The 12,782-nt window shown below is 62.6% G+C and overlaps 2 protein-coding genes and 1 pseudogene across 4 annotated transcripts in view; 2 read left to right on the top strand and 1 right to left on the bottom strand.

The window, feature by feature from the left end:
* LOC136570615 (zinc finger protein 850-like) overlaps window positions 1–12,782 on the bottom strand; it is a 194,458-nt pseudogene that overhangs the window by 154,335 nt on the left and 27,341 nt on the right.
* Window positions 3,826–12,782, top strand: part of LOC136570651 (class I histocompatibility antigen, F10 alpha chain-like) — a 47,999-nt gene continuing 39,042 nt past the window's right edge. The window contains exon 1 of one of the 2 annotated variants that reach the window (XM_066571109.1): window positions 3,826–3,873. Coding sequence is in view for 1 of the 2 variants with exons in the window: in XM_066571107.1 (XP_066427204.1) it covers window positions 7,369–7,435 (67 nt within the window). In the remaining variant the exon portion in view is untranslated. Of the gene's footprint in view, window positions 3,874–7,348; window positions 7,436–12,782 lie in introns of those variants that run through there. The other variant, XM_066571107.1, reaches the window with a different exon arrangement.
* Window positions 5,698–11,649, top strand: LOC136570649 (class I histocompatibility antigen, F10 alpha chain-like). 2 transcript variants are annotated; one of them, XM_066571100.1, is made up of 8 exons: window positions 5,698–5,802; window positions 9,100–9,363; window positions 9,632–9,907; window positions 10,217–10,489; window positions 10,575–10,679; window positions 10,778–10,813; window positions 10,933–10,965; window positions 11,395–11,649. In XM_066571100.1, the coding sequence occupies exons 1-8, from the start codon at window positions 5,727–5,729 to the stop codon at window positions 11,406–11,408; spliced, it is 1,077 nt and encodes a 358-aa protein (XP_066427197.1). In that variant the 5' UTR covers window positions 5,698–5,726; the 3' UTR covers window positions 11,409–11,649. The 2 variants fall into 2 exon arrangements, with proteins under 2 accessions (XP_066427197.1, XP_066427196.1); XM_066571099.1 differs by lacking the exons at window positions 10,933–10,965; window positions 11,395–11,649 and having other exon boundaries at window positions 10,575–10,882.

Genomic DNA, 12,782 nt, shown 5'->3' with positions numbered 1-12,782 from the left:
AGAATCGCAGTTGCCCCCAACACGGTCCCAGTGGTCCCAGTCATGCCCTGTATGGTTCCTTTCACTCTCAGTCCCTCTCAGTAAGAGCCCAGTGGGGCCCCAGGTCACTTCCAGTATGAGCCCGGTCACACCTTACCCGATGCCATTTGCCCCTGCTGTGGTCCCAGTTGCTCCCAGTATAAGTCCAGTCACCTCCAGTATGATCCCAGTTACTCCCAGTACTATGCCAGTTACTCCAAGTGTGACCCCATCAGTCCCAGTATATCCCAGTATGATCCCTGGTGCCCCAGTTCTGCTTCCAGTGGGTTCTTTTCCCAGTCTGTCCCAGTCTGTCCCAGTCCTTCCCCAGCAGCTGCTGCCGTTTCCCAGATTCTTCCCCCCCCCCACCCCATTCCCAGGCATTGGGACCCCCCTGCACCCCCTTATCCTGCACCAACACCCCCTGCACCCCCTTTCCCGGGTATCCTCCTCTCCCAGCCCCTGGATCCCCCGTTTCCGGGACCCCGGGGACCCCCGGGCCCCCATTCCCGGCCAGCCCGGGCACCTCAGCCCCAGCCTCCCTTTGCTGGGAAGCCCGGCCTGGGCACGGGGCTCTGCGGCCGCTCTGGGATTTATGATCCCCCAGAAGAAAGGGAGAGAACAGCAGAGGGAGGGAGAGAAGGAGATTGGGAATCAGGGATCGGCTCCCAGCGCCCAGCCCTGCTCCGCCGGGGGTGGGACCCGCACCCGCAGGAAAAATTGGCTCCGCTGCTCCCGATGCTTGCCCGGCTTTGGGCCGAGCCCAGCGGGCTCCGGGCAGAGTTTGAGCGCAGGGCCGGGAGTTCAGCACAGCCCGGCCCGGGGGTCCCGCAGGGCGCGGCCCTGGAGGGTCCCAGACGGATCCCCGAGGGATCCAGAGGGGTGCCAGGAGGGGATCCAGGTGAATTCCCTGGAATTCGCCCTTTCCCCCTCCCCCTTTTCCCCTCCCCCGCGCTCCCTCGGGCACTTTCGCTTTCGCGTCTCTCCAGCTGCGCCACAGCCGCGATCGGGGTCGGCTGCGATGGCTCCAGCGCTGGGGCTGGGGGTGCTCTGGGGGCTCCTGGGGCTCTTGGGGAACCCAGGGTGTGCGACCAAAGGTGAGCGGGACCCCCCGAAACCGGGACCCCCCTAAACCGCAATTCCCGGGCACCGGTAACTCTCTGAACTTCCATTTCCGGGCACCGAGCACCCTCTAAACCTCCATTCCCGGGCAGGGAACCCCGCTGAACCCCCATTTTGGGTCCTGTGACCCCCCTCAATCACCTTCTCCACCACCGGGACCCCCCTGTACGCCTTTATCTGGAACCGGGACCCCCCTGTACCCCATTTCTGGGCAGGAAAACCCCCCTGAACCCCCGTTCCTGAGCACGCGGACCCCCTTGAGCGCCCATTTCTGGCCACCCAGACCCCCCTGTGCCCCCTTTGGCAGCACCGGGACCCCCTTGTTCGCCCTCATCTGGCACCAGGACCCCCTGAACCCCCATTTCTGGTCACGGGCGCCCCCGGAACCCCCAATTTGGGGCACCGGGAACCCCTTGAACCCGGAATTCCGGGAAGGAAACTCCCCCTGAACCCGCATTCCTCGGCACGAAAACCCTCTGAACCCCAATTTTTGGGCACCGGGATCCCCCTGCTCCCCCTAATTCGGGACTGGGACCCCCCGCACCCCCGTCACTGCTCTGGGACCTCCTGCACCCCCATTCCCGGCCATCCCGCCCTTCCCAGATCCCAGACCCGCCCCTTTCCTCGGCTTTTGCACCCCCAGATCTCCCAAATTTCTGCGTCCTCCCCGTTCTCCATTCCCGGCGCTTCCTGGAAGGGGTTCCAGGGGTTCCCCGAGGGTCCCCCAGGGGTCCCAGCGAGGATCCAGTGGGATCCAGATGAATTCCCTGGAATTCCCCTTTTCCCCGTCTCACTTTTCCGTCTCCCAAGCTGCGTCCCCGGGATCCGCCCGCCTCTCCCAGCCCCAGAGCCCCCTTTCCGTGACCCAGGGACCCCCTGAACCCCCTTTTCTGCCTTTCCCTGCTCCCAGACCCCACTGCCCTCAACACCGGGGACCCCTGGATCCCCTTTGGTGGGCACAGGGACCCCCTGGATCCCCCATCCCGCCTCTCCCAGTCCCTTCCTGGAACCTTGGACCCTTCCCGGCTCTCCCGGTTCTGCTTCCCAGCCCTTGGACGCCCCCAGACCGCCCAATCTCTGCGTGCCCCCAGTTCTCCACCCCCTGTGCGTCCTGCGGGCATGGCCTGGCAGGTCCCGGGGGGGTTCAGGGGAATTCCCAGGGTTTGCTCTGTCCCCTCTCCCTCCCCGCGCTGCCCCGGTCACTTTCGCGTCTCCCCAGCTGCGGCACCGGGACCCGCCCGGGGACCGGGGACTGCCCCGGCACCGGGACCCCCTGAACCGCAATTCCTGGGCACGGGGACCCCCGAACTTCCATTTCCGGGCGAGCCCCCCTTCCTGGGCACAGATACCGCCTTGAACGCTAATTTCGGGGCACTGAGAGCCTCCCTGTACCCCCTTCCCCAGCCCCGATAATCCCTGCATCCCTTATCTGGAGCCTGGAATTCCCTGAACCGGCATTCCGGGGCACAGAGACCCCCTGAACCCCATTTCTGGGCACCAGGACCCCACTGCATCCCATTATCCGGCACTGGGACCCCGTGAACCCCCATTCCCTGCTCCAGGACCCCCCCGAGCCCCCCATTCCTGTGAAGAGGGACGCCTGCAAACCCTTCCTCATCACCAGATCCCAGCCAGGCCATCATCTGGCACCAGGACCCCCTGATCCCCGATTCCCTGAAGGGACTCTCCCTGAACCCCATTTCCTGGGCACCAGGACCCCACTGTATCCCCTTATGCAGCACCGGGACTCCCTGAACCCCCATTCCGCTGCACCAGGACCCCCGTGCACCCCAATATCCGGGACCGAAACCCCCCTAAACCCTCCATTCTCAGGCACAGGGACCACCCTGCACACCCTTATCCAGCACGGGGATCCCTCTGCACCCCCTCATCCAGCCCGAACCCAATGCCCCCCCCCGCACCCCCTTTTCCTGGCCCTCCCCCTCTCAGACACCCCAGCCCCCGCTTTTCCTTGACCCCGGCACCCCTTGGACCCCCACTCCTGCCTTCCCCAGCCCCCACCCACCACCTTCCTCAACACCGGGGTCCCGTGCACCCCCTTTCCTGGGCACAGGGACCCCCTGCACCCCCCATTGCCCTCAGCCCCCTTTCCTTGACCTGGGACCTCCTGAATCTCCATTCCTGGGCATGGAGACCCCCCTGCACCCCTGATCCGGGACTGGAACCCCCTCCTGGACCCCCCCTCACGTGTTCTGGGACCCCCTGCACCCCTCCCCGGCCCTCCCGCCCTTCCCAGACCGCAGATCCGCCCTTTTCCTTCACCTTTGCACCCCAGATCTCCCAAATTTCCCGATCCCCTCAGTTCTCCACTCCCGGCACTTTCTTAAAGGGGGTCCCAGGGGGTCCCAGGTGCTTCTCGGAGAGCTCCAGGGCGGTCGCAGCGGGGATCCAGAGGGATCCTGAGGGATTCTCTGGAATTCCCCCGTCCCCTCCCCCTCCCCGCCCTCCTCGGTCCCTTTCGCTTCCGCGTCCCAACCTGAGAGACCGGGATCTGCCCGGCGACCGGTGACGTCACTGACAGCTCGGGCTGCCATTGGCGGGCAGGAAATAGCAGCGCCAATGGCGGGGTCAGAGGCGGCTCTGGGGGCGGGGGCAGTGTTGGGGCGGGGCCAGGGCTGTGGGCGGGGCCGCAGCGGAGCAGCGCCATGGCTCCAGCGCTGGCTCTGGGGCTGCTCTTGGGGCTCCTGGGAGACCCGGGGGGCGCGACCAAAGGTGAGTGGGAACCCCGAAACCGGGAACCGCCTGAACTTCCATTTCCGGGCACCGGGACCCCCCTGAACTTCTATTCCCGGGCACGGGAACCCCCCATAGCCCCATTTTGGGTCCTGTGACCCCCCTCCATCCCCTTCCCCAGCACCGGGACCCCCCTGTACCCCCTCATCTGGTACCGGGACCCCCCTGTACCCCCATTCCTGGGCAGGGAAACCCCCCTGAACCGCCATTCCCGGGCATGAGAATCCACTGAGCCCCCATTCCTGAGCACGGGGACCCCTTGAGCGCCCATTTCTGGACACTGGGGACCCTCTTGAACCCCGAATTCCGGGTAGAGAATCCCCTGAAGCCCCATTCCTGGGCACTGGGACACCCCTGAATCTCCATTTCCGGGCACCGGGACCCCCCTGTGCCCCCTTTGGCAGCACCGGGACCCCCTTGTTCACCCTCATCTGGCACCAGGACCCCCTGAACCCCCATTTCTGGTGACCGGCGGCCCCGGAACCCCCATTTTTGTGCACCGGGACGCCCCTGCCCTCCCTAATTCGGGACTGGGATCCCCCCGTACCGCCGTCACTGCTCTGGGACTCCCTGCACCCCCATTCCCGGCGATCCCGCTCTTCCCAGACCCCACCCCCGCCCTTTTCCTCGGCTTTTGCACCCCCAGATCTCCCAAATTTCTGCGTCCCCCCAGTTCTCCATTCCCGGCGCTTCCTGGAAGGGGTTCCAGGGGGTCCCGGAGGTTCCCTGGGGTCCCGGGGGGTCTCAGCGAGGATCCAGTGGGATCCAGATGAATTCCCTGGAATTCCCCTTTTCCCCGTCTCGCTTTCCCTTCTCCCAAGCTGCGTCCCCGGGATCCGCCTGCCTCTCCCAGCCCCAGACTCCCCTTTCCGTGACCCAGGGACCCCCTGGAGCCCCATTCCTGCCTCTCCCAGCTCCCAGACCCCACTGCCCTCAACACCGGGGACCCCTGGATCCCCTTTGGTGGGCACAGGGAACCCCTGGATCCCCCAGCCCGCCTCTCCCAGTCCCTTCCTGGAACCTTGGACCCTTCCCGGCTCTCCTGGTTCTGCTTCCTGATCCCTGGACATCCCCAGCGGGTCCAGGAGGGTCCGTGGGTGGTTGTGGAGGTTCCAGGAGGGATTCTGGGCTCTAAGACTGCCCTGAATTTCCAGTCCTGGGTACTGGGACCCCCCTGCACCCCTTATCCTGCACCAACACCCCCCTGCACCCCCTTATCCTGCACCAACACCCCCTGCGCCCCCTTTCCCGGGTATCCTCCTCTCCCAGCCCCTGGATCCCCCGTTTCCGGGACCCCGGGGACCCCCGGGCCCCCATTCCCGGCCAGCCCGGGGCACCTCAGCCCCAGCCTCCCTTTGCTGGGAAACCCGGCCTGGGCACGGGGCTCTGCGGCCGCTCTGGGATTTATGATCCCCCAGAAGAAAGGGAGAGAACAGCAGAGGGAGAGAGAGAAGGAGATTGGGAATCAGGGATCGGCTCCCAGCGCCCAGCCCTGCTCCGCCGGGGGTGGGACCCGCACCCGCAGGAAAAATTGGCTCCGCTGCTCCCGATGCTTGCCCGGCTTTGGGCCGAGCCCAGCGGGCTCCGGGCAGAGTTTGAGCGCAGGGCCGGGAGTTCAGCACAGCCCGGCCCGGGGGTCCCGCAGGGCGCGGCCCTGGAGGGTCCCAGACGGATCCCCGAGGGATCCAGAGGGGTGCCAGGAGGGGATCCAGGTGAATTCCCTGGAATTCGCCCTTTCCCCCTCCCCCTTTTCCCCTCCCCCGCGCTCCCTCGGGCACTTTCGCTTTCGCGTCTCTCCAGCTGCGCCACAGCCGCGATCGGGGTCGGCTGCCATGGCTCCAGCGCTGGGGCTGGGGGTGCTCTGGGGGCTCCTGGGGCTCCTGGGGAACCCAGGGTGTGCGACCAAAGGTGAGCGGGACCCCCCGAAACCGGGACCCCCCTAAACCGCAATTCCCGGGCGCCGGTAACTCTCTGAACTTCCATTTCCGGGCACCGGGAACATTCTAAACCTCCATTCCCGGGCAGGGAACCCCCGTGAACCCCCATTTGGGTCCTGTGACCCCCCTCAATCACCTTCTCCACCACCGGGACCCCCCTGTACGCCTTTATCTTGCACCGAGACCCCCCTGTACCCCCATTTCTGAGCAGGAAAACCCCCCTGAACGCCCGTTCCTGAGCACGCGGATCCCCTTGAGCGCCCATTTCTGGCCACCCAGACCCCCCTGTGCCCCCTTTGGCAGCACCGGGACCCCCTTGTTCGCCCTCATCTGGCACCAGGACCCCCTGAACCCCCATTTCTGGTCACGGGCCCCCGGAACCCCCATTTTGGGGCACCGGAACCCCTTGAACCCGGAATTCCGGGAAGGAAACTCCCCCTGAACCCGCATTTCTCGGCACGGAAACCCTCTGAACCCCAATTTTCGGGCACCGGGACCCCCCTGCTCCCCCTAATCCGGCACTGGGATTCCCTGCATCCCCGTCAGTGCTCTGGGACCCCCTGCACCCCCATTCCCGGCCATCCCGCCCATCCCAGACCCCAGCCCCGCCCTTTTCCTCGGCTTTTGCACCCCCAGATCTCCCAAATTTCTGTGTCCCCCCAGTTCTCCATTCCCGGCGCTTCCTGGAAGGGGTTCCAGGGGTTCCCCGAGGGTCCCCCGGGGGTCCCAGGGGGTCTCAGCGAGGATCCAGTGGGATCCAGATGAATTCCCTGGAATTCCCCTTTTCCCCGTCTCGCTTTCGCGTCTCCCAAGCTGCGTCCCCGGGATCCGCCCGCCTCTCCCAGCCCCAGAGCCCCCTTTCCGTGACCCAGGGACCTCCTGGAGCCCCATTCCTGCCTTTCCCAGCTCCCAGACCCCACTGCCCTCAACACCGGGGTCCCTGGACCCCCTTTGGTGGGCACAGGGACCCCCTGGAACTCCCATTGCCCTCAGCCCCCTTTCCTTGACCTGGGACCCCCTGAACCTCCGTTCCTGGGCATGGGGACCCCCCTGCACCCCTGATCCGGGACTGGGACCCCTCCTGGACCCCCTTCACGTGTTCTGGGACCCCCTGCACCCCTCCCCGGCCCTCCCGCCCTTCCCAGACCGCAGACCCGCCCTTTTCCTTCACCTTTGCACCCCAGATCTCCCAAATTTCCGGGTCCCCCCCTTTCTCCACTCCCGGCGCTTTCTTAAAGGGGTCCCAGGGGGTCCCAGGTGGTTCTCGGAGGGCTCCAGGGCGGTCGCAGAGGGGATCCAGAGGGGATCCAGAGGGATTCTCTGGAATTCTCCCGTCTCCTCCTTCTCCCCGCCCTCCTCGGTCCCTTTCGCTTCCGCGTTCCAACCTGAGAGACCGGGATCTGCCCGGCGACCGGTGACGTCACTGAGAGATTGTGCTGCCATTGGCGGGCAGGAAATAGCAGCGCCAATGGCGGGGCCGGAGGTGGCTCTGAGGGCGGGGCCAGGGCTGTGGGCGGGGCCGCAGCGGAGCAGCGCCATGGCTGCAGCGCTGGCTCTGGGGCTGCTCTTGGGGCTCCTGGGGAACCCGGGGGGCGCGACCAAAGGTGAGTGGGAACCCCGAAACCGGGACCCGCCTGAACTTCCATTTCCGGGCACCAGGACCCCCCTGAACTTCTATTACCGGGCACGGGAACCCCCTCATAGCCCCATTTTGGGTCCTGTGACCCCCCTCCATCCCCTTCCCCAGCACCGGGACCCCCCTGTACCCCCTCATCTGGCACCGGGACCCCCCAGAAGCCCATTCCTGGGCAGGGAAACCTCCCTGAACCGCCATTCCCGGGCATGAGAATGCACTGAGCCCCCATTCCTGAGCACGGGGACCCCTTGAGCGCCATTTCGTGGCACTGGGGACCCACTTGAACCCCGAATTCCGGGTAGAGAATCCCCTGAAGCCCCATTCCTGGGCACTGGGACACCCCTGAATCTCCATTTCCGGGCACCGGGACCCCCCTGTGCCCCCTTTGGCCGCACCGGGACCCCCTTGTTCACCCTCATCTGGCACCAGGACCCCCTGAACCCCCATTTCTGGTGACCGGCGGCCCCGGAACCCCCATTTTTGTGCACCGGGACGCCCCTGCCCTCCCTAATTCGGCACTAGGATCCCCCCGCACCCCCGGCAGTGCTCTGGGACTCCGTGCACCCCCATTCCCGGCGATCCCGCTCTTCCCAGACCCCAGCCCCGCCCTTTTCCTCGGCTTTTGCACCCCCAGATCTCCCACATTTATGCGTCCCCCCATTCTTCATTCCCGGCGCTTCCTGGAAGGGGTTCCAGGGGTTCCCCGAGGGTCCCCCGGGGGTCCCAGGGGGTCTCAGCGAGGATCCAGTGGGATCCAGAAGAATTCCCTGGAATTCCCCTTTTCCCTGTCTCGCTTTCCCTTCTCCCAAGCTGCGTCCCCGGGATCCGCCCGCCTCTCCCAGCCCCAGAGCCCCCTTTCCGTGACCCAGGGACCCCCTGGAGCCCCATTCCTGCCTTTCCCAGCTCCCAGACCCCACTGCCCTCAACACCGGGGACCCCTGGATCCCCTTTGGTGGGCACAGGGACCCCCTGGATCCCCCATCCCGCCTCTCCCAGTCCCTTCCTGGAACCTTGGACCCTTCCCGGCTCTCCTGGTTCTGCTTCCTGATCCCTGGACATCCCCAGCGGGTCCAGGAGGGTCCCTGGGTGGTTGTGGAGGTTCCAGTGGGGATTCTGGGCTCTAAGACTGCCCTGAATTTCCAGTCCTGGGTACTGGGATCCCCCTGCACCCCCTTATCCAGCACCAATCCACCCCTGCACCCCCTTTTCCCTCTGTCCTGCCTTCCCCCGTCCCCAGACTCCTCTTTTCCTTGTCCCTGAGACCCCCTGGACCCCCATTCCTTCTTTTCTCAGCCCCCAGCCTCCCCTTTCTTCTCCATCAAGGACCCTCAAGATTTCTATTCCCAGGTCCTCCCACCTTGTGACCCCTTTCCTGGGCACAAGGATCCCCTGGAGCCCCCATCCCACCTCTCCCAGTCCCTGTATCCCCTTTTCCATAACCCTGGAACCCCCTGAGCCCCCATTCCTGGACACCAGGACCCCCTGCAGGCCCTTTCCTGTCCATCCCACCTCTCCCACCCTGCACACCCTTTCCTTGGCCCCAGGATCCCCAAACCCCTTCCCAGCTCTCCCAGTTCCCCTTTCATTGATCCATGATCCCCTCAGCCCCCCCAAATCTCCGTGTCCCCCCAGTTCTCCACTCCCTGCGTTACCTGAATGTGGCAGTGTCAGAGCCCAGCCCGGGGATCCCCCGGTACATGTCCATTGGGTACCTGGATGGGATCCCCTTCACGCGCTACGACAGCGAGCGGGGCCGGGCAGAGCCGCTGACACAGTGGATAAAGGATGGAGTCGAGCAGGAATATTGGGATAGTGTGACCCAGATCAGTGTGGGGAACCAGCACATCAGTGCCAGGGACCTGGAGATACTGCGGGAACGATACAACCAGAGCAGGGGTGAGTGGGGGGAGCTGTGGGGCTGGAATGGGATCTGTGGGGACAGGTTGGGATCCATGGGGTTGAGTTGTAGATCCATGGGGCTGGGATGGGATCTGTGGATTTGGGATGGGATCCATGGAGCTGGGATTTGGATCCATGGGGCTGGGATGTGGATTCATGGGGCTCCAAGGGGCTGGGATGAGGCTCTGTGGGTCTCCATCAGACTCTGGGGGTCTGTGGGGCTGGGACACAATTCCATGGGTCTCTGTGGGTACAATCCCCCCAGGTCTCCACACAAATTTGATAGTTCGTGGCTGTGATCTCCTGTCCGATGGGAGTGTTCGTGGATCTGAGCGGTACAGCTACGATGGACGGGATTTCATCTCCTTTGACCTGGGATCCGGGAGATGGGTGGCGGCCGACAGCGCTGCTGAGGTCACCAGGAGGCGCTGGGAAGAGGAAGGGACCGTGGCTGAGAGGTGGACGAATTACCTGAAGCACGAATGCCCAGAATGGCTCCAGAAATACGTCGGGTATGGGCAGAAGGAGCTGGAGCGCAAAGGTGGGAGCAGAATTCCTGTGGGGATTAGGGATTTGGGAATGGAGGGCTTGGGAACACAATAATTCCTGTGGGAATTCCATGGGTAGATCTCACCCCCATGCCATTCCTATGAAATTCCATGATCAGATTTCACTCCCATCCCATTCCCATGGAATTTCATGGGCAGATCTTGCCCCCATCCCATTCCCATGGAATTCCGTGGTCAGATCTCCCCTCCATCCCACTCCAGTGGGAATTCCATGGTCAGATCTCGCCCCAGTCCCATTCCCATGGAATTCCATGGATGTCCATTACCATTATCCATTCCAGTGCCCCCTGATGTCCACGTGTCCGGAAGAGAGGAACACAGGACGCTGATCCTGTCCTGCCACGCGTACGGATTCTACCCCAACACAATCGCAGTCAGCTGGATGAAGGGGGGTGAAACCTTGGATCAGGAGACGGAGTGGGGTGGGATCGTTCCCAACAGCGATGGCACCTTCCACACCTGGGCCAGGATCGAGGCGCTGCCGGAGGAGCGGGAGCAGTACCGGTGCAGGGTGGAGCATCCCGGAATGCCAGAGCCCGGGATCTTCGCTTGGGGTGAGGCTGGGAATGTGGGGATTGGGAATTTGGAATTCCTAATTGGGGATTCCCCTTCCCCTTCTCACTATCCCTCGTTTCCCAGAGCCGACATCTGGCGGGAATCTCTCCATGGTGGTTGCTGTGTCTGTCATCGCTGCCATCCTCATCCTCATCTTCATCGGATTCGGCGTCTGGAAGCTCCAATCTGGTAACACACGGGATGGGGGTCGGGAAGGGACACGGATCCACCCAGCACCGTTCTGGGAATCCTGTGACACCGATGCTGATCCCACTTTGTTTCCACAGGGAGGAGGGACAGGAATGGATACAACCCGGCAGCCGGTGAGTTCCAATGGCGGATCCAGCTCTGGATCCCCTCTGTGCGGATCCCAGGATGGATCCTGGGGTTAATCCCAGTGTGTGATCCATGCTGGAATCTCATGGATCTTCTCTTTCTGCAGGAAAAGATGTGGGAACCAATGGCTTGAGCACAGGTACAGAGCAGGATCAGGGTGGGATTCCAGAGAGGGATCAGGGCAGGATGGATGGACTGGGATCAGGGAGGGATTCTGGATCAGGGCAGGGTCCAGAGTGGAATCGGGTGGGATTGTAGAGTGGGATTGGAGCTGGGTTCTGGAGCAGGATCAGGTGAGATGGAATGGAGCAGGATCCGGTTCGGGTTCCAGAGAATGACTGGGGCAGTATGGATTGGATGGAATGGGGTGGGATGGATGGAGCAGGGTTGGGACAGAGTGGATGGACTGGGAACAGGTGGGATGTATGGAGCAGGATTGCAGCAGGATTGGGGTGGGGTCAGGTGGGATTCTGGAGCAGCTCCTGCTCTCCATGGGCTCCAGCCAGGTCCATCCTCTGGAATGGGGACAGGAACAGGGTGACACCGTGACTCTCTCTCATCCTGGCAGTAATCACCGCCTGAGCAATCCATGGAGCTGGATCCTGCCCCTTCCCTCTTCCCGGGAAAGCTGAGAGCTGCCAGCAGAGCTCATCCTGCTGTTCCCACCCACCCCACAGCTCTTGCTAACAGATCCATTTCCTGTTTTCCAATGTTTTAAAGGCAAGAACCACAAATATTCACAATGCTTCACTTTTGGTGTGAAATTATCCTGCTTTGGGCAATAAATCCTGCTTGGGGTAATAAATCCGGGTTCCCTCCTCCAGTGTCTGGCAGTTCATCTCTGGGAGCCAGGAATGGGAATGGGGTCACTGGGACAGAGATGGAGACACTGGGAGCAGGGATGAGGACACCAGGAACTGGGATAGGGGAAGCAAGAGCAGGATGGGGACACCAGGACTGGGATGAGGATGCCAGGAGCAGGATGGGGACACCAGGAGCAGGATGGGGACACAAGGAGCAGGATGGGGACTTGCCAGCCATGCTCCATCCCCCGGGATTCATTTCCCACTCCATGTCCCATGTCCAAGGTGTCCCCAGGAGGGTTTGGCCACATTGGGCTCCTGGAGGGGCAGTGGGATGGGGGGAGGGGTCAGGCCAGGCCTCATTGTCCCCAGTGGTCCTTGAGTGTCCCAAAATCAGGGCTCAGGATCTCAGAGAGGTTCTCTGGCCATGACCACAGCCATGACACGAGCACGAGATGGCCATGAGATGAGAATGACCATGAGTGACACAGCCCTGAGATGACCCTGACCATGGGATGACCATGACTGTGACCATGACACAACCACAACCCTGACCATGAGATGATTTGGACCAAGAGATGATCATTGATTGGCCATGGCACAACTGTGGCCTTGAGGTGACCATGAAGTGACAATGACATGATCATGAGATGACCATTACAGTGAGATGACCCTGAGCATGAGATGATGGTGATCAGCAAATGATCATGACCATGTGAAGGCCATGAGATGGTTGTGACCGTGAGATGATCACCACCATATGGCCCAACCACAGCTGAGAGATGACCATGATAAGATTGTGGCAAATGAGTTGAATGTGAGATGATCATAAAATGACCATGACAATGCAATGACCATGACCATGACCATGACACAACCAGGACCATGGGATGACCATTACAATGAGATGACCATGAGCATGAGATGATTGTGACCAAGAGATGACCATGAGATGATCGGAACACACCATGGCCATGTGTGATCATGGTCATGACACGACTGTGAGATGACCATTATAGTGAGATAACCATGAGAATACGGTGATGGTCATCAGGAAATGACCATCACCCTGAGATGGCCATGAGATGACCGTGACCATGACACAACCATGATCATAAGATGACCACTACAGTGAGATACAACTGTGACCATG

The sequence above is a fragment of the Molothrus aeneus genome, unplaced genomic scaffold (genome assembly GCF_037042795.1).
Source record: "Molothrus aeneus isolate 106 unplaced genomic scaffold, BPBGC_Maene_1.0 scaffold_35, whole genome shotgun sequence".
Classification (NCBI taxonomy): Eukaryota; Metazoa; Chordata; class Aves; order Passeriformes; family Icteridae; genus Molothrus; species Molothrus aeneus.
This window is presented reverse-complemented; position numbering and strand designations above follow the sequence as displayed.

Excerpts from the sequence above, each read along its gene's own strand:
- LOC136570649 (XM_066571099.1), top strand. The coding sequence starts at position 5,727 with ATGGCTCCAGCGCTGGGGCTGGGGGTGCTCTGGGGGCTCCTGGGGCTC. Across the intron at positions 9,364-9,631 it reads ACGATACAACCAGAGCAGGG|GTCTCCACACAAATTTGATA; the intron begins GTGAGTGGGGGG and ends CAATCCCCCCAG. Across the intron at positions 10,490-10,574 it reads GCCCGGGATCTTCGCTTGGG|AGCCGACATCTGGCGGGAAT; the intron begins GTGAGGCTGGGA and ends CTCGTTTCCCAG.